Source organism: Lutjanus erythropterus, chromosome 6 (genome assembly GCF_056507025.1).
Source record: "Lutjanus erythropterus isolate fLutEry1 chromosome 6, fLutEry1.hap2, whole genome shotgun sequence".
In the NCBI taxonomy this organism is placed as follows: domain Eukaryota; kingdom Metazoa; phylum Chordata; class Actinopteri; order Lutjaniformes; family Lutjanidae; genus Lutjanus; species Lutjanus erythropterus.
This window is the reverse complement of record NC_139322.1, coordinates 27639869-27661335: the sequence shown is the minus strand read 5'-3', so window position 1 is coordinate 27661335 and position 21467 is coordinate 27639869. Positions and strand designations below refer to the sequence as shown.

The following is a 21467-nucleotide window of genomic DNA, read 5'->3' as shown; positions in this document are numbered from 1 at the left end:
TGATGATAACAGCGGCTGGAGATGATTGACTTTTCGGAGAAACAAAATTAACTGCGAGGAAACAGGAGGAAAACTGATTTGCATGCTGTTCAGGGAAGTGTGAGCTTTGCTGAGGGAGACCAAGGAGGAGGTGAAGAAGCGTTTTTTGCGCTGGGTGAAAGAAGGAGGCGGTAGCGCGGTTTGGGGCGCACATAAGCGGGAAACCAGCTCAGCAGAGGGATGATGGTGGGGGATATGAAAAGTAATTCAGTTGTTGGACTGCAAGAAAAGTTTGTGAGGATAAATCATAACCCATTCACTATAAATGGACTAAGGATGAAAGAAAAATATGATGGGAACAGACCTGGAGTTTAGGCTGTGAAAAATATGTTTTAAGATGCCACATCTTTACTACCCAATGCGAAACTCCAAGCTGATTAGCTTGCAATAGGAAAAAAAAATAGTGTTTCTTATACGTCTATACTAAATTGGCAAACACGCAGACATACGCGTTCACACCTACGCAGAAAAATAGAGGCTACTGTAAAAGGAATCCTATATTTGCGAAAGTCTCGCGAGATCTGTATGTTTTGATTATTCCTTGTGCACGTTCTACAAAGAAATTATATTTTTATGATGTGAACACGCTGTTTTTAACATCTGTGTAGGTTTATAGATAAAAATATCCGTTTGAAATATCGTGTTCTAGTTAAAACGGTTACTCTCGCGAGATCAGCGGGTCTAGGGTTCCTCTTTAGACAAGATCAAGAAAAGGAGAGAATACCATTATGAACTACATTTCCCAGAAGGCTAAACATGCCAACTCGATACTGATTGGACAGCGGCGTTGTGTCGTCATCCGCTCGTACAAACAAAACTAGCAACAGCTTGGCACCCTGTGACCCGAAGATAATCATGCGAAGAAAAAACTTTTCTAAACTCACTGTGGAGCTTCTGGTGTCTCTCATCTGATCGACGAAAGCAACATAATTACCACTTGAGGTGAGTTTTACCACTGAATCTGAAAGTAGTGAAGGTTAGCTATTTGCTAAGTTGCTAGCAGCGTTATATGCTAACGTTAGTGTTGAATGAGTCTAGTGACAGTTAACAGCTTACTTTACCGTTGGCATGGTTCATGTTGGCGTATTTCTCTCTACAGGCTTTGACATAATTTAAAATGCGTTGATAGCAAGACGATGAAATGGTGATGAAGTCGTGATTTAGACGGGGTTCATGTATGGCTCTATTCTTCTTTAGCTTCAGCTATTTATTTCAATTGCGAGCCAGCTAGCTTGGCTAACTTAACTACCGTAGGTAAGGTGGTCTTATGAAACGGACTTAATCAGTTTTCACGCAGGTAAGTTGTTCCCCCTTATTCTGTCTCTTGTTGCATGACTGAAGGACTGTTTCTTCCTCTGTGTATGAGATGTATGTGTATGTTTCCAGTGTGTAGCGTGTTTATTTACTGGACTTATGGCGCCATCCCATGTTAACATTTAGAAACTACACAAGTTGACTTGCTTTGCCCGGAGGGCGACTTTTGTAAAGTGACAAGAGGCCAGTTAATAAACCAACACTAATTATGTCATTAAACAGATAACGAATAAACCCCCCATAACCCATCTTTCTCATCTTTCAAATGAACTGACGTATTAACGTAAACTAAATTAAATTGGTACTATTCGCACATAAATCGGGTATTTTACTGCATTCAACAACTGCAACTGCATTTTCGTTGTAAACACTTTAGTTACCATTTGAAACATCGAGTTTCTAAAATATTAAATATAGTTGGAACTTTTTCTATCACGCAAACACTCAAATATTGGAATGATTTATAAACCTAAGTCATAAACATAAACTACTTCTACCAGAGACAGAATGATTAATATATTTATCTTTTAGTATGAAGTATACATCCATAGGATCAGAATTATCCTAATTTCTGTGTAAATTTTGTTCCACTTTAGCTAGTAGTTGTGTTCCCCTGTACAGCACACCATCTGATCCTGCTGCACTTTGCACAGCCTAAAAGGCCCTCACACATAAACATTCTCTGGTAGTAATACCCCCAGTTATCCCTTCTTGGGAAAAACATTGTGAATCAATTTATTTTCATTGTGAATTAGAAAATGGTCACAGAGGACCACCTGGCACCATTTCAGGGGCCAGATTTGGGCAGCAGGTTGAGTATCACTGATGCAGGCTGTCACTTTCAGTTAGCTTTAGTGTCATAATAACTACTTTTTTCTTGTGTAGGAGCAGTTGTGATTTAAGATGAATTTCTCTGAGGTCTTCAAGCAATCCAACCAGCTTTGTAAAGTCTCCCCAGATGGGAAATATTTGGTAAGTGATTGTGTATGTGTGTGTATGTATGTATGTATCTCTCTCTCTCTCTCTCTCTCTCTCTCTCTCTCTCTCTCTCCCTCTCTACATATTTATATATATATATATGTGTGTGTATACACACACGCACACATATATAAAATGTATTTATTTTTTAAATAATATTTGCTAATGGTTTTGTAGTTTGTGTAGTGGAAATAGTACTTTTAACTCTGGTCTAATTCTAGGTTTTGAGTTATTCATGTACATACATGATAAAGAACATGATAAAAGTGTGTTAGAAGTTTTGTTCTATCGGAGTTGTCTCTTTGACTGTGCTCTGCAGGCTACCTGTGTGCAGTATAGGCTGGTGGTGCGAGATGTGAGCACCTTGCAGATCCTGCAGCTCTACACCTGCCTGGACCAGATATCCCACATGGACTGGTCTTCTGACTCACTGTTTATCCTCTGTGCTATGTACAAGAGAGGACTAGTACAGGTAGGCTATGAGAAGAGGACAGTGATATGAGTCTGGGGCTTAACGTGGTGTAAATGCTGGTGATAAGCCATATACTTGATAGCTTGCAGTCAGTTTTACTCTATTAAATCAATACTGTTTGTATTGATATGATTAATTATTTTGAGTGACAGAAAATGCTGCACGTATGCCTTCCTTTCTTTTTATAGTATCACGATAAATGGAATTAGTTGATGATTGGTCAGACATCTCTGAAGGCTCCATTAGGATGTTGTAGTCATATGCCATTAATTGTGGTATTATTTATGAAACTTGCAGGATTAAACAGCAAAATTAAAGTGATTTAGTAGGGTGGCCTTTCTGTGTGGAGTTTGCATGTCCTCCCTGGGCTTGTGTGAGTTTCCTCTAGATGCTTCAGTGTACTTTAACAAAATATATATGCTTGGTCATTTCTCCCCTCAAGGCACTCGCCTAGAACAGGAGTTGGTCCTTGGGTGCTGCCCAGTGTGGCTGCACACTTCAGCTGCCCACTGCTCCTCATACTAGGATGGGTTAAATGCAGGCACTGACTCTCACTCTTGAAAGGCCCACCTAAAAAATAGATATCAGTTTAAGTGTTCACGATATTTTAAATATTTTCACCACTGCACTTTGCTGTCACTGCCTTTTGTGATGGTAAAATTGATGTTATTGAAGCCAAATACTGCTCTCTCCAAACCAACCAGACTCCATGGGAGAAATCGGTAATTTTAGCCCACAGAACACAGGAGTTACTGGTCTCCATTGCCTCGATTGGTTAGTTTGTTTGCATTATTGCATGTCTTTAGTGAATCTGAACTAACCTTTTAAAACACCACGTCATTGAGAAGTTAGTCAACAGCTGAAATTGATGGCAATTAACATTTATATGGCTTAAAAAAATTATGGGCCGACATATTCAAATAGTTCTATGTAATGCAATTATTAAGATAAAAAAATATTGGAGACATGAACAGGAAATATGGGAAAGCTACATTACTGATAATTTTATAAATTTTATAATTTGATATTTTATAGCATCATCTAGGCAGCAGGATTGGAATTGTTTGAACTTTTATTTTGTTATTCTGTGAAGTTATATGTAAATTTGCTGAACAGTATTTGCAGATACATTTGGATAAAAAAAATCAAATGTATGTACAAGCTTTTTCAAGCTTTTGGTTTTAGTTATTTGAATGAATCTCATCATCTTTCAGTAAATAGGCTAATTAAAGGATAACTTGAGTATTTTACAACCTGGACTTTTCCATGTTTTTGTGTCTAAGTGAGTAAATAGGCCAGCAGTTTTTGAAACTAGTCCTGTTTTGAACGAGAACGCTGCAGCTGACAGAAGCAAAACTTAGCTACAACATATTCTCTCTGGTCAACTACACACTGTCAAATAAGTCAACTGAAAGTGCTTGTTTTGCTACTGATGGGCTTATTCTGTCTGACAGACTGAAGTGACCGACAACACTGTTGAAAAGATCATTACAGAGATAGATCTTTCTTTTTAAGGACAAGATCCCTTTGGTTCAACTTGAAACAGCTGTTTTATTAGTTTTGCCAAGTGAACCAGCCTCAGTGTCGTTTATTTTATCCTTGTAAAAAACGCTTCATTCAAACTTAACAGAAACAAAATATGACCCACCAAAAACTTCTTGACTCATCATTCTGTTGTTTCAACAGTCACAAGCTGTGGTTTGTTTGAAGTAAACCTGTAATTCACTGTGTTAGATGTGTAAATATTCAGTCTGTACATGCAGTTTCTCCTCGCGGTTTCTCTGATGTGCGACCTTCTCTCGCTCCTGTTGCAATTTTTTCTTTTTCACATCTGTTTTGGTGAGTAAAGGGTTTATTTCAACCAAATAATCAGAGTGGGTGGTTATTGGAGTGGAGGAAAGAGAGCAAAACAAAAAACAAAAAAAAAAACAGCTATGTCCAGTTAAATAAAATGGATCTTACTTTTCTAATAAATGGTCCATCTCTGTAGGAGTCCTCTCTGTAATATTGTCAGGCATTTATCATAACAGTCTGTCAGTAGAAAAACTAAGTACTTTTATTTGACGTACTTTGACTGTGTGCAGCCACATTATAGCTCAGTTTCTCTTCTTTCAGCAGCACTATTACTCAACACTTGACCAATTAAAAAAATTATTACCCCCAGTAGTCCATTAAACACAAAACAAGAAAATGTGGGCGCGGTAGAAAAAAATAGTGCAATTACCCTTAAAATAGTAATGTTGTTGTGTTTCATCATTACATTAAATAAGCATGTAGGCCACAGATGAGATATTAAGTGAGGCACATCAGAAATCCATACCCAGGAGCTGTGGTTTCAAGTGAAATTGTCCACTTTAGACAACAAAAAAGGATTTATGAACCTTGTTTACATTGATCATTCTTTTATACATTTTTGTTTCCTGAATACAAAGACATTTCTGGAACCAGGCTGTTTATACAGTCTGTACCATATTATATTAGAAGGCTGAGAAATATATAAAAAATATCTACTAATGATTCATTCATGTTGATGGGAAAGAAATAGGGATGCACAGTTTATGGAAATATGGCCAAGTGCAATGTTCAGATTGCAGAGACCTCACTTTTTTGATAAAGGAACTATTTGAAAAAACAGCACTAAGATGAAATACTGTAGTGCTGCAGAGATGCACTGGCCAGCGCTAAGTTCTTGTTTGGCAGATGTAAAAAAAATGTTTGTTTGGTACAGACCCCAACAAATGTCACATCATCACGATTTTAGTACTTTTTTCAGTAAGAATGAAAATTGTAATGCAATGATTGTTCATTCCCACTAATCGGGAATCATATTGCCATTGCAATATCTGTCAAAATAATTGCAGCATGATTTTTTTTTACCATATCATACAGCCCTGAATATAAAGATACTACTTTTGAATTTATGTCCATAAATGTTTTCAAACTTGCATCCTAATCAAACAGACAGAGCTTATAATAAGTAATGTTTTTTTTCAAATAGCTCCATTGCTGAAAACAAGTTTTGCATATAAGTGTAATGTCAGCTTCATGTGCATCACAGCACAAGTATCTTACCTTTGAAGGGGTATCCAGCGCCAGTCTCTCATGGTTTCTGATGTACAAGTGTTTCTTACTGTCTGAAATCAAGTTTGGGGAGGGATGTCATCAGTGATGGCTGATTGCTATCCTTCTGTCACTCCCTGTCTTTCTCTTCAGGTGTGGTCTCTCGAACAGCCGGACTGGCACTGTAAGATTGATGAGGGCTCAATAGGACTGCTCTCTTCACGCTGGAGTCCAGACGGACGTCACATTCTCAACACCACTGAGTTCCATGTAAGTGTTAAGTTGGTGCGTGCATGGGTGCAGGCATTTGTGCGCACGGAAGTGTGTTTATGCATATGCTTGTCTGGTTTCAACTGTTGCTGGCCTGCACGGAAGGGGGACCTGAAAATAGCCAGACACCAGAGCCTTTCTTGACTGCCCTTACACCCACCAGCCCACCCAATGCATGTATTCAGCCTGATTTCATAGCTCCCCTCCTGTTAGCGTCCTGTCATACATGAGTCTCAAGTACCTCTGGAACATGGGTGCAATGTGTATGTGCCCTTTCAGTGTACGTCTGGTATTTGCTTTGGCAGCAAGTCCTACTAATTATGATCTGTTGCTCAAATAATACTAGGTAATTTAGTTCAGAAAGCAAGAAAACAAAGAAACACCCAAACCAAAATATGAAGAGATCATAAGATAACATTTGAAAGATGAAACCAGTCAATCTAAAACAAAGCAAAAATGTAAAAAGTATTTCTAAGAAGCCATTAAATAAACCAGTATGAACTCCTTAGTTAGACTGTTGCAAAAATCTGCTGCCATTAAGTAAAATGGTTGTTTCATTCATACATTTAATGAAAATGGTAGTTGTCTCAAAGGTCAAAATTTAGATGTGAAAGGAGTGTTTGTAGATGTTTCACACAAGGAAAGAGGGCTGTATGATTAAATATTTCCTTAAAACACAAGTTTTTATTAAATTTCACTTGTCAGTACATGGGAGCAGCTTACCAAGGTCGTGTAGAAAGAGGTTTGAAGTTGACTGTGCCTGAGCTGGGCTGGTGGTGGTTTTGGCCCTTGAGATAATGTACATCAATGAATCAATTCATGTGTTATAGCTTGACTGATACTGGATTTGGGTGATATTAGAAACTTGAAACAATCTGATATTTCAGTGCTGCAATTCTTTGCTGTACATCCAATAATACACAGTACATACTAATATGTAATAAGCTGATATCAACCCGTACATCAGCATAGGTCTAGATAGAAACACCAGGTTCATCATCAGATTTTAGTGGGAATGGTAATTTTTGCATTTAATTTCACTGAAAAATCATAAAAATGATTATGTTATTTTTGCTAAGTTTTCAGTGTAATAGAGTCATCCCTAGGTAGTAAATGTGGCTAGCTGAGATTCAGTCATACCATAATATTGGCTCTCTAACATAACGAGGGCACAAACATTATTATATTTATGACCACAAAAATTTATTTTCATTACTTTGAATGCTTGAAATATTTATCATATAAAACTATTGATCGCACCTGCTAAAAACAGGCTCATGAAGAAAAAGCGACAAGAGATGTTTGTAAAGGTATGCAGAAGGAAAGCCAGACTAATAAATATGTGTTTAGTATTATTGTATCCCTTTTGACTCCTGGTTTGAATTCAATCCATATTAAGCACGTGTTGTAAGGGGTGAGAAGCTAAAGCAGCTACCCTCAGGCTATGTGGAATATGACAGGGGCACCGTGTTGGGCCGTGTCTGTCATACTGAAGCTGTCTCCAGGAATCCTTTGACAGGTGTTGTGGCCCAACACACAACTGTGTCTAGTCTGGAGAAGGGTGCAGGGAGTGCAAGTGTCTGTGGCATGTCTGCCTTGTGTCTGTCTGCATCTTCGAAAAAAAAAAAGGAGTGGGATAGAAAAGAACAGAGGCTCTTTCTCCAAGGAGATATGGTATCTGCATGAAACAGTATAGAACATCTAAGAAGTCTTATGTTTGAGCTCATCAATAGACAAGTTAAAATGATCAATATCAAGTTTTTTTCCCCCTAAAGGGAGTCTCTTAAATGACTTATGATTACAAAAATTACATCACATCTCCTCATTACCTATTTGAACTACTTGCTGTCATTAAGTTGCGTCTGTGATATTTTGACTTTTCCAGCAGGCATGTCAGTTATGTTACAAGATCAGTTTGGTCTTTTGCCATTTTCCTTTGACTTTGACTTGCCATAGTCAGGTGGAGTTTTGTACTTAGTTGGTGTTTTGAATGTTAGACAAAGCAAGGCAGCGCCAACGGTTTGATGGCAGCTTATACTGTACCAGTGTTTCCTTAAGCACCTATTTACATGTTTGGTGGGGCTTATTTTTTTCTCATCTTAAAGACAGCCATTTGTGTCCTGTTAATTTAATCTCCCATAGAGTTAAATGTTTCCTGTACTGATGTTATCACTGGTAAATGATAAAGGTCAGATATTATGCTTTATTTAATCTCAAGTCTAAACTTTACATTGAACTGAGAATGGTAATGGAATTCAGTTTAAGCAAGCCATAGCAAATCTGTTTCTGTTTCTGGTCAGGAGCTCTGAAAAACAGTCCTGTTAAGTACCTAAATATTTTGGGCACATTTATCTTTGTTCACCATCTTCAAGGCCAGATTTTTAATACATTTAGTAAAAAAAAACAACAACAACAACATAATTTAAAACTTTTTATGGTTATCCACATCACAATATCCTCTCATCTGTAGTGTTGTACATTCATTAACCTGTCACTTGCTGCCCTTATCACCTGGCACAAGATAAAAAGATTTATCAGTTCACACAGAAATTAGTCTCACATCACAAGCTCCAACAATCATCAGTGATGTAGCACAAAATGAGCAAAGATGAGCAGGAAGTAAAGCACTGCTTACTGTTGCTGAGCATCCTTTTGTAGTTGAGGTTGCAAAACTAATTTAACGGAGGCAAAGTAGGCACTGGCTACCACACTGCCAAGGGGCCCACTGAACTTACCTTCACCCCAGCCCAAGATTTCATTAAGGCTGTGCCAGACGGGTGTTCGTGTCAGGCTTGAATTTCAGCCCCACTCATAAACAGCCTGCTATATTAACTTGTTTAGGGACAGCTGCCTGTGGTGTGGATTGTGCCTCTGTGTGTGTGTTTTTGTCTGTCTATGTGTCAGTAAATCTGCTTAGCTGGCTGTGTGTGTGTCTGGGCGTCTTTATGAAGCCGTTAGAAGGTCTTTTCCCTTTAACCAAAAACAGAATATCTTCAGATCTTTCTGGTTTGCAGGTACACAATTCATTCACAACTCAGAACTGACAAAACAGTAGGAGACTGGCTAAGCATATTGATCTCCAGTGCTAACGGGTTTCAGACCTAGACAGACTACATGTGAGCACCTCTATTCCAGCCATCTAGAAATGCTCTCGAGATGGTCCTTAAAGGTTTCAATGTTGGATTTTTTTAGGTGGACATGTTTAAAAAAACAGCTGTTTTCAAATATGGGATAGCACCATCTCACAAATCTAATAGAAAGTCACTATACTGAAAGGTAGTCTATGTATTGTGAAACTTCATGCAAGTCATCTCCTATTTGAATTCTGCTCGTTTATCTTAGGGCCTCACAAAATGCCACTCACACATCCATGTTAATCCACCTTTACCAGCTGAGGGGTGATAAACTGCGGGTGGAAAAACTCCAGCCAAGGACATCATTGAGCTTGACTTCTCTAATGGTTTTTACATTGTTGGGATCAGATTAGCAATAGCATTCTTGGCCAGTACTCCCGGAGCCTTGCTAACGTGTAGCATTGTTGGCAGCAACGCTACCGGACTAAACTGCAAACGTAGGCAGCTGCTGCACTGTAACCTGGGACAATAGCTCACCCATACCTACGCGTGGGCAGTGAGAGGCTCCAGTTCCTTGGTCGAATCATGAAGCTGTAACAGGAGAAATAGGCTATATTAGTTTGAGATGGCTTCCTATGTGGAATGCCTACAGCCTAATCCTCTGCTGACAGACAGGCCTATATGGCATCAAATGCACTCACCCATTCTCTCGCACTGGCCAAGGCGCGCAATAAGAATGGCTGATAGATAGGTTTGTATTCCAGGATGCTGTCACTAACTTTGGTCTACAACTGATGGCAGTGATCATGTTGCCCACAGGCTGTCCTGTTGGGAATGTCCCTAATTTTGTGGTTTTCTTGTTATGAATACTTGCTAATAGATACTAAATGGATGTGATGCTGGAAATTAGCTGCAATTGTCCCATTTAGCAGCATCTTAAGAAGACTGTCTTGTCATAACATGCCAAGTGAGGTTTATTTGTACAGCTCTTAATTACACTTACACTCCCAAAGGGCTTCACAACGACCATATTGATATATATGAATAATTTGTAGCCCCTCCACCCCTTTTTAGAAAACCAGTTCAACCACGCCATTTGGTAGAAATGTGAAGGAATCTTTGGAAGAGTGATGGGTAATATCTCGATATTTTTGGCTATGCCAATATGTACAATATATATCTCAATGTATGCAGTCTCTCTGAAAAAAACTGACTGTAAATTCTCAAATGGTGAAAAATAGGGCTGAAACGATTCATCGAGTAATTTGATTAAATGTCTTGCCTCGAGGCCTCGTTTAAATCTGGACATCTGTACAGCACACTATATTTCACACTTAGGGTTGGGTACTGAAATTCTGTATGAAACAGCTGAATTATCTAAAACCAGAGTATTGTTAAGTTCCAACGTTTAAGTTTTGATGTAATTTATTATCACACAGATGCAGCGCCTCTCCTCTCTGTGTCAATGCAGCTCCACCATACACACACATACAGTACACACACAGCGAGGTCAGTGCGTTTCTCTTACCCTGTCTGTGTCTGATCTGTTGACTTTCTTCATCAGCAGGATGTTTTATAAAGTCACCTCAAAACCCAGCTTGCATTTAGGGTTTCTTATTCCACATATAAATTCACCCATGATTCAGTTTTCACAGCAGCAGAGAAGCTGCATGTGGAGACTTACTGTTAATGACGGAGTTCATTAAAACAATCAAAACTAACATGACGGTGAATCCCATCGACACCAACCAGCTGCACTTAAAAGATTAAGCAACTGTATAAGGAGGCCTATACATTAAACAGTAGAGTTTGTGTGTAAAACATGATGGCACACAATGGTTAATGGTACTCTTATTGGTATTTTTTATTACTATATACAGACCTGCAAAATCATTAGAAGAGAAAAAGGTGACATGTTGGTAAACCAGTCCCCTGTAGGGGGTCTGGGGGCATCCTCCTCCCGAAGAAAAATGTCATGATTTTAACATGTTAATGAAGCATTCTGGTGACTGTTTCGGTTAAAAGAGTGACTTACATCTTCTGCTCGTGGTTTCTGCAGACGCTAATACCTTTACTTTTACTTTTGTACTTCAGTAAAAAGTACTAAGCAAGGTAAAAGTAAAGTTACTTTACATAGTACTTTTACTTTAGCAATTTATAGTTGTGCATTTAAGAGAGCACAATATTTCTTATCGGATTACTTGATTAATCGCCAGAATAATCGATAGATTACTCCATTACTAAAAGAATCGATAGCTGCAGCTCTAGTGCAAACATATTCTTAAAGAATATGATGCAGTGCTGTCAATTAAACTATTCAACAGAATATAATAGGGTTTGTCGATAGAGACAAATTCAAATATCACAATTAGAGCTGTTATGATTAATCGATAAGTTGTCAACTATTAAATTAATTGCCAACTATTTTGTCAATCAGTTGATTGGTTTAAGTAATTTTTTTTTTAAAGAAAAAAAGTCAAAATTCTCTGACATCATCTTGGACTTTAGAAAAGACCAAAACCATTTTATAGACCAAAGATCTAGTGATTAACTGATAAAAATAATTAACAGATTAATCCACAATCAAAATAATTGTTAGTTGTGGCCCTAATCAAAATATGTTTGACCAAATACTTCGATATTAATATTGGGACAATACTGAAAAGACAATACTTGCCATATAATGATATCCAAAATCCGATATCTAGTCCCATATCAAAATATCTATACAGTATTGATGTATTGCCCAGCCCTGGTGTCTCCTAATGAGGAATGCTTGTACATCTGTTAATCAAAACACACTAAAATAAACAAAAGATGTTCTTGTCTGTAATTACAGCTTGTACTGATCACCACTTACAGTTATGCTAACCCCGGCACAGACGTGAATTTTTCCATCTCTGATGGATAAACAGCAGCTGTTGAAGGGGACTTTTGCCTTTTCACACCACCCTCAGGCTCCTAGCCCCCATCCACGAGCTGCTGCACACCTTTGGTGAGGATACTTCATCTTAAGTGTAGCTTTACCAACTAAAGATCTTATTGCACACAACCCCACATGGAAAAGCATTTCCCACCTATTTTCCCCATGCTAACCTTCCTCCACCCAGTTTAAAGTTACACTGCCTTTCGGGTCTTGATCTGCCCGCATCCCCTATGTGGTGGGTTCAAGGCATCTAAGAACTGCAAGTGTGTTTGTGTTTGAGCACTGTTTATATTGGTTGCCATGGCACCATATCTGAGGGGATGTCCAGGAAGCGTGCACTGAGGTGATATTACAGGGTCTACACAGCTGGATGTCTTGACCAAACAGGAAGGCCGACACTTCAGCTCAGTTAGGTGACAGACTCAGCCCAGTTCAAATGTCTGTCTGGACACCATGATGAAAGCCTTGTCACTTTAGATCTGCACTTTCTCACATGCAGCGTTAGCGATAGGCTTCATTTGTGTTGCCTAAAACATTTCATTTACAAAAATATATTATTCTTATTAGGGGTTTGAGAAAATACCGCTACACTTGTGTACAGAAATATCATCACATCATACTGTGATACTGTGGTACATTTTTGTTCCCTCTCTTGAACAACTAAACTGTTAATAGTACCTTTAATGTGTTATTAACTGTTACACCATATGCTCAACCTAGCCATCTAAAAACATCAGTTATACTGCTGCTCCATTTAATTTAAACTTTTTAGCAGCATTTTTGATTATTCAAATCTATTCAAACATTTAAAATTAAAATAAAGTTAATTTGTGTTACTTGTGACATCTCTCTCTTTAAAGCATGTCACTCAAAGTTTAGCTAAGCAATTTCTGTAATAGTTTAGGCTAATGGATTGTTATATCTAATATCTGATCCAGTGATTTTGGCCAGTATTGGACTGATACCAATACTGAGTATCAGATTGGTTCATCCCTAACTAAAATACTAGGGTTTACTAGGCCTGCTCAAACTGATATAGAAGAGTTAGCAACACAAAAGAAAAAAAAAACAGCAACAATAATTTAGGACTGCATGGAAGCAGTGGTTTAAGTGGTTATAACTAACATCTAAGGATGTAATGTACTGAAACACGACATTGCAATTCATGGGAAAAGAAGACGACAAAAGTGTCATATTCTAGGAAGCATTTGTTAAGATGTCTTAAATTGCCTTTTCGTGTTATTTTTACATAAGCTTACATTTGGGCCACCAAATTTAGGAGCTTGGTGGCCCATGGGTCCAGGGCTTGAAAATCTTAGCATCTGCCCCTGTTTTGATTAAAATGACCACTCCCATGAAATCTTTCGCAAGTCTGGGTTTTCCATCAAGACACAACCTACAACACAACCTAAAAAAAATAATGCGTTTGACAGTCCTCTTAGCTAGTGTACGTAACCAATTTAATTCAACATTTTCACATCGTAAACATTTGAAGCATGATCAGACAACGCTGCATGCACCCACATTATTTTGGCTTGCTGTAAGCTGTAAAAGGGAGAGTATGAGGGCCATGCACTTGACACCCTTAATGTTACATTGTTGTGCACATTCAAGGACAAAACTCTTTACGGACACACACACTGTGATCTATAGAAGATGTATACATACATCTGTATAAATTTTATATAGATCACAGTGTGCGTCTGTGAAGAAACTGTATAAATCAAATGTGTATGTAAATGTTGTATATATCATCATGTTTACACAATGTAGTATATTTGTGTACTGTCATTCTTTGCCTGTTATTGGTAACAGTGGGATTGTATCAGCAGCTTTTTCTGAACACCTTAACACCTAGGCAAGGCAACTGAACAGTAGTGCAGACCACATATTTTCTAACTGTGTCCCAAAGGTTGTCATGTGCTCCTTGTTTCTTAAAGGGCAAGATAGCACATGTCACACTGGTCCTTAGGTGAAAACATGCTGCGGTGTTGGCTGAGTGCCATCTGCTTTTGTTGGCATCAGTCTCGTTGAAGTGAGACTAGTTGGTATTTGAGTGACTGCTGTCAAAACTGAGCATTAACACATGTTGTCTCTTTGTTATGCCGACTTGTGGCCAGATAGTTATTCTTTGGCACTGCTTCTCATTTGTGGCGATGCACACAGCCTGCTGGCTATGCAACTTGCTGTTAATTTGTCACACTTGTAGCTAACATGTCTAACATTACATCTTGGCTACTAAATGGACCGGTCCTACTTTGCTGCTATGTGTCGAGATATTGTTTTGAATCTATTATTTTAATATGTGCTCCTTATTTAATCTGTGTAATCTCTTTCAATCCCTGTCAGTGACTGCAGCCCCAAAACATACATGTTCATTTCCTGTGGAAATACACCGATAGACAACACCCCACACACTCAGGGCTATTAGGATACCATGTCAGTATCTCATTCCCTCACAGAGATTTATCATTAACCTCTTTAAAGATATAAGGCACTCTGTTCACAGCCGTTAAAGGGCATGATGCTAACCTGGACTTCAGTCTGGATCATTCCTGCTGATGGACAAGTAGTTGGGTGTAGAGGAGCACTTAGAGGCCTCATCAGGGCAGTGGCCTGGTGATTGAGCTCTTATTAGGCCTCTGTTTACACCCAGTTACAAAGTTGCACTCATAAAATTACAGCCTCAGTTAAAACAACTTGGATAATTTTCAACCTGGACCCTATTTTACCATGTTTTTGTATCAAAGTGACCAATAGGAAAAACGGTTTTTAAATTTGTCCAGTGTTGAGCAAGAGTGCTTCAGCCGGCAGAAGGGAAACTAAGCTACAGTGTCCTTATGAGCAACTGGGTAACATAAAAGTAAGTCAACTGGAAAAGATTTTTGCCACTGACAGGCACAGATTGTATTTGTTAGTGCCTGGCAATATTATGGAAAGGGTTCAAGAGAGAGAAACTTAAAAAAAAAAAAAAAAAAAAAAAGATATGTTTTGTTTAAACTGAAACACTTTTACTGCTCCTGCCAAACTAACCAGACTCTTTAACCAGACTCTCTTTATTTTCTCATTATCATCTTCATACAAACTCAATTCAATTCAAACTTTTTATCAATGCTGTGAATTTAGGATTTATTTTGTTCAAACAACCAGAAGTGGTGATTGTTTGAATAAAGTGTGATTAATGATGATGAAATTAGCTTTTCTGTAAAGGGTGTTAAGCAAGAGCAATAAAACATTATTTTACTCTTTAAAAAAGGTCTAATTCTGTAGTGATCCTTTCCATGATGTTGTCAGACTCTTATAATAACACTCTGAACTTGCCAGTGGCGAAAACAAGTATCTTTTTTGTCCAGGTTGAAAAACACAGATTACCCTTTAAGGTCTTCTTACAGAAGACTAGTTGGCTAATTGATCTCTCTTTTAAAAATTTGCACTGTTTGTGTCAAAACCCAATCCCTAGTCTAAGATGTCTCTTTCACATGTGCGGTTAAAAAATTAATGTTGGCTGATATATTATCTGATTTGTTTTTCTTTTTTCTTTTTTTTTTTAAACTCCCAATAATCAATATTTTTATGGGCCTCTGGTATTTCTCAGGCACTAATGTATTTATGTCTTTTCTGCTGCCTGGCAATATGGTGTGCTTGTCATACTCTCACTTGGAGATCATCCACACTTTGTTTTTTCTCTTTCCTCTGGTTCCTTGACAGCTGAGAGTCACCGTCTGGTCCCTGTGCACCAAAGCTGTGTCTTACATCAAGTATCCCAAAGCATGTCAGAAGGGTCAGTATGAAAATGATCTTGTTTTATTTGTTTTCTTGTGGCTTATGAGTACATGTGTATCACCAGGAGTACCTGAGGACGGGGCCAATGGTCTGAGTGCCTCAGCATGCCCCATGAATCACATGCCGTTCTTTACCTTGTGGCGCGACCCTGGGTATGTGGCCAAACTATGGTCCTCTTTGCTGACAGCTGTGCCCCTCTTCAGTAAATGGGGCATGCTCCTCATAACAGGCCTGTCAGCAGCTTGGGGAAAAATGATTGTCTATGACTCTCCCCATTTTCCGCATGCAATACTTTGCCCTTCTGCAACCCATGTATCCCCAAAGCCATCATATAAATAATACAGCCATGATAGTTACATACCACCGACCTGATGGTGCCAAAGTGACACATAATTACATTGGATGAAATACACACAGGGAGCCATCAAGTTACATATTCAGTTATCAGAATAGATGATGTATATGATTTTTTTTTTTCTAACATACTGTATTTTTCAGTTCAACTCTGCTATTGTGGTGTCACTGTCATAGTAAGATCTTTATCATAGCTGTGGTTATATGCTGTACCTGTTAGTTGCCCTATAAAATTATAGCTCTGTCTTGTCATCTTTCACCCACAGGTATAGATTTCAGCAGAGATGGCTGCTATATGGCCTTGGCTGAACGCCGTGACTGTAAAGACTATGTTAGTGTATTTGTGTGTGACGACTGGCATTTACTCAGGGTAAGTGGGACATAAGAATTTGGCATCAGTTTTATGATCATTATTACACACTTAACATTTGAGTGAGCTAAATAAAGAACACCAAAAAGAACCAAAAATATGTAAATTGTCAGCTTGTGACTGGTGGAATATAATTAATTAATTATATTATGTGTACAGTCGTTTTATATTCAAATCTACCATTCATCAATATTTTCTTACCTGAAGTTGTTCATATATTACAAATTTAGAACTGCTTCACACCATGCGTAGGCACAAATAACAACAACTCGGCTGTTGTAGGAAATGTTGAAACACACTTTTAACTAAATGCAGAGCATGTCAAAGCTGCATTTATTAAAGAAAGATTTAATAAAAACCTTGGAAGTGTTTTTATGGATGAGTTATCTTGATTTAGTTTCCTTGTTTTTAGGGTTTTGCCATTTTTATGTTAAGTACTTTGTATTGGATTTCATGAATGTATGGTTATATGATAATAATAATGATAATAACAATGATAACAATAATAATAAACTAAAATAATTTGGTTTAATTTATCTTAACTCTGTCACAGCATTTCGAAACTGAGACACAGGAACTGGCAGGATTGGAGTGGTCTCCCAATGGCTGTGTGCTGGCAGTGTGGGATAGCTGTCTGGAGGTAAGTCTTTGCTTTATAGACTCTAGAGAGAAAAACAGAATGTGATAGATGAATTTCCCTGATAGCTCTGTTGAGCAGGACCTTATTGTCTCTGCTCCAGTGGATAACCATTTAAGGTGTTTGATCAAAAACCATCTACAGAGGTGGCTGTTGCATACTTAGACAGAAAATGAAGCAGCTTGCTGAGAGCAGTCAGTTGAGAGTTGAAAACTCCAGTGTGGGAGTAATTTGAGGCCTGTTTGGTACATGCATCATATCACATTCATCATATCATATATGATAAGCAGAGACTTCATTGATCCCAAGAGAAGAAATTCACATTATAGCTGCACAAGAAACTGAAGAGAAAACGGTTATACTGCATTACACACACTATATAGGCAGTGGGTTGATGGAAAAAGTATTAATACAAGATGTCTCAAAGCTCCCACATGCAGTGTTAGAGGTGATGATGGTATCTCAGCAAATCAAATATTTGCAACAGATGTTTTTGACTGTTAGTGTCAGGACTGGATTAAACAATTAACCACACCACTGCAATATCCAGATTGACCAATCATGTGTGTGCATCATCTCCACAGTACAAAGTGTTGCTGTATTCTTTGGATGGCCGGTTGCTGTCAACCTACAGTGCCTATGAGTGGTCACTGGGAATCAAGTCTGTCACCTGGAGCCCCAGCAGCCAATTCCTGGCCATTGGCAGCTATGATGAAAAAGTATGGACACACTCTTATGACACTGAGAAATTAGATATCACTTTATAGCTTGACATAACACAACTAGCACAAACTATCAGTGGAGTACTTAAAAGAGTACTCCACTGATTTAGTATTACACTCCTACTGTATAACTTTGTCAGACTGACAGCTTTAAAATAAGAAAAAAATCAGTGCAGCAAAACCAGAAATGTTGTCTTTTTTTATTCCATTCTTCTTTGTTAAAGCCTGGCACCTAAATTTCCCACAATACAACTTAACCATCAACAGTTCGATCGGAGATATGGGTGTGTTCTACTTGTAGGGGCTATAATATAACCTTGAGCTGTTAGCAGTGATGAGGAGTCTGCTACAAAGATCTGATAAATTCACATCCCTCCACACTTTTTTTTTCATTTTCAAGCTTGCAGTCTACAACCCCAACTGTTACTGCTGAGTGGTGATATATCAGACTTTGCAGCACTTCATTGTGTCCCACAAAAGCCTTTCCAGAGCTTTTTTTTTCCAGATAGCAGCCTTTTGTTGCAAATAAAGAATAGTTTAGTAGTAGTCAGGTGTGTGTGTGTGTGTGTGTGTGTGTGTGTGTGTGTGTGTGTGTGTGTGTGTGTGTGTGTGTGTGTGTGTGTGTGTGTGTGTGTGTGTGTGTGTGTGTGTGTGTGTGTGTGTGTACACGTACATACATTGTCAATATCAGTCCAAAGTAATAGCAAGACTTTACTCCCCTCATGTCAGGTGCGGATACTCAATCATATCACATGGAAGAAAATTGCACAGTTTGAGCACCCAGCAACCATCAACAACACAAAAGCTGTGAGTATTTTTCAGCCTTCATGAGAACCCTGGAAGACACTGCAGTTCAGTTATTTACTTTGTTTGTTGTGTTAATAGGTTGTATATAAGGAATTGGAGAAAAGGCCAGCTGTTGGCAGTGATGACCTTTCGCTACACAACATCACAGTTGGCAGCACCCTCTTTAACACCCAGAGCAAATGTATGTCAGCTTTTGCCATTAATAAAAAAAAACATTTGGTTAAAATTACTGAGGTCAAGTAGCCAGCTTTACAGGCTCTAATTTGTTGTGGTTACCTACTCCAGATGAGATCTGCCCACCGCCAGTCCAAATTCCTGTTGTCAAACCAGACCCAGACCGAGCCAACCCCAAGATCGGTGTCTCTACTTTGGCATTCAGCTCAGACAGTCGCTATTTAGCCACAAAAAATGGTGAGACATCACAGCTGTTCACTTTTACCTTCAGTGTTGCCCCAAAAGAATTGTGTTATATGTGAAAAAAACATTTCCACAAATTTGGTCATAGTCCTTAACTGTAATGTGAACTTATTTTTGTAGCAGAGCTAAAGTTTCATGCCTCTTTAAGCAGAGAGTAGCTTTGAATTTGTATCTGTGCTTCTCTGGATGTAGACAACATGTCCAGTGTTGTGTGGGTGTGGGACATGCAGAAGATGAGCCTGGAGGCTGTGCTTGAGCAGACATCGGCCGTACGTTGCTTTCAGTGGGACCCCCGACGCCCCCGGCTGGCACTTTGTACAGGCAACTCCAAACTCTACCTCTGGTCCCCGGCAGGCTGTGTTTCTGTCCAAGTCCCCACTGAAGGTAACATGCTTGGTCACTAAGGGTTGGAACCATTAAGCAACTGGAATACACAGCTCCATTATGCTGGGGGCACACAGGAGGCAGATACACACAGGAGGATGTTGATCTGAGTCTGATAAATGATGAAGTATGCATGCCATGCTTTTCAGCTCTTAATTTCTGTGCCCCTCCTTCTGCTGTTTTCCTGGGGTTTCTCATGATGCAATATCAGACTGTGGCCATCCAGTATATTTATTTGAAATAGTATCAGTGCTGTCTTTGGTTGTGTTTGATAAATTATGTACTTATTCAATATATTTGTTAGTCATGTCTACAGAGAGGGAGAGAGATAAGTGGAGGGTATTAAAAAGATCAGGTTTACCAGTAGAAAAGAGCAGAGTTGCTGGTGTGTTCAGCTAGACTACTGCTCGCTCAAGAATTGAAATGTCGTGTCCCTCTCCTGTGTGTCTCCCGCATTTTGGTGTTCTCAGGCGTAGAAGAGGGCCAGTGCACTCTAATGTCATTCCTATTAGGTTTATTTAAGCTTCACAAGTCAATTTCTGCATGTTAGTAGCAAGAAGTCACTGTTTTAGTTTTAAAGACTAACAAACCTGGGACTTATGTGATCTGACATTTGCAAGGCCAAGGGTCAGATTTTACTCTTAATTTTCAAAATGTTCTTTCTTGAACAGAGATATCCCAACAGTGACCAATGTTAGAATTTAAAATGCAAACAGAACACATCTGCACTATATCAGATTTTTACCTATGTGGTTCTCATATGTTTTGCATTTGATTAAGCACGAAAGGTTGGTCTGTTTTACATAGAAACACACAAAAATGAAATTGTCAGTATGTGAGGTCAGAATCAATACATCTCTTTAGGGTATACAGACTGAGCAAAGCTTAATGTAGACTCTTAAGACTGACACAGATTTTCACCTTAATATGATGCATTGTCTTCACAATTGTCCCTCTCTCTACCCTGCCAGGTGGTTTCCAGGTCCAGTCACTAAACTGGCACTGCAGTGGAGACTCTCTAATTCTGCTTGGAAAGGAGCAGTTGTGTCTGTGCTACATGGACACCGACCAAGAGGACAAGTAAAATACACAAAAACACAGGACTCAAGAATGACTGGATTACAGTTCAGTCGTTTTTAGCTAGACACACTTAGTGGGGAATGTGTTCAGGTGATGACCAAAAGATTGACGGGGAAACTCTCACATGTTGCACTGTAGCTGCTCATCAAGTTTTAAGACCCTCGGTTCCTTTTCTCATCAATAACAAATGGGAAATGGATCTGACACTCTTCCTAAAAGACGTAGAATGGATAAATATCACTTTATAAGTACGTATCGAAGCACTAGTTTCACACACTGTGAGATGATAGAGGTTTACAAAGTTTTATAGATTTCACTGTACTTTTAATTTTAAGTATTTTGTATGTTTGAAATTGTGTAACTATTTTTAATAAATTTTGTCATAAATAATGTCACGTATGGCAAGTTGTTTAAATTTGTTCATCTAAATCTTTAAGTTCACCCACACAGTTGTGTACTCATGTCTGTGTCACTTACAGAAATGTTTCAGTAAAAACAGTACCTAAGTGATAAATAATTAATCTTAACTAAAAATACAGTGACCAGTGCCTCTTTGCATCTGCAATGATGAAGTGGTGCAGAGGGATTGAAGACACCTTTTTTCATCTTCTGTTGACAGGATTTGATCATGCTCATGATCATACATAATTAGAGAAAATATGTATTTAAATTTGACATAATTACCAAAAACATGGCCTTACCACTGCCTCTGCAACCAATTAGGTAGCGTTCTGGGGCCCAGCAGAGGGTCAAGGCCCAGTGGTGGAGAGTACATTCACT

At 38.6% G+C, this 21467-nt stretch overlaps 1 protein-coding gene across 2 annotated transcripts; it reads left to right on the top strand.

Moving 5' to 3' along the window:
- Positions 1 to 836: 836 nt before the first annotated feature.
- Positions 837 to 21077, top strand: wrap73 (WD repeat containing, antisense to TP73). 2 transcript variants are annotated; one of them, XM_084721476.1, is made up of 13 exons: positions 837 to 981; positions 2239 to 2325; positions 2651 to 2803; positions 6017 to 6133; positions 15842 to 15914; positions 16537 to 16640; positions 17194 to 17280; positions 17862 to 17996; positions 18729 to 18806; positions 18885 to 18987; positions 19092 to 19217; positions 19416 to 19607; positions 20579 to 21077. In XM_084721476.1, the coding sequence occupies exons 2-13, from the start codon at positions 2257 to 2259 to the stop codon at positions 20689 to 20691; spliced, it is 1350 nt and encodes a 449-aa protein (XP_084577602.1). In that variant the 5' UTR covers positions 837 to 981; positions 2239 to 2256; the 3' UTR covers positions 20692 to 21077. The 2 variants fall into 2 exon arrangements, with proteins under 2 accessions (XP_084577602.1, XP_084577603.1); XM_084721477.1 differs by having other exon boundaries at positions 846 to 981; positions 2245 to 2325.
- Positions 21078 to 21467: the final 390 nt, after the last annotated feature.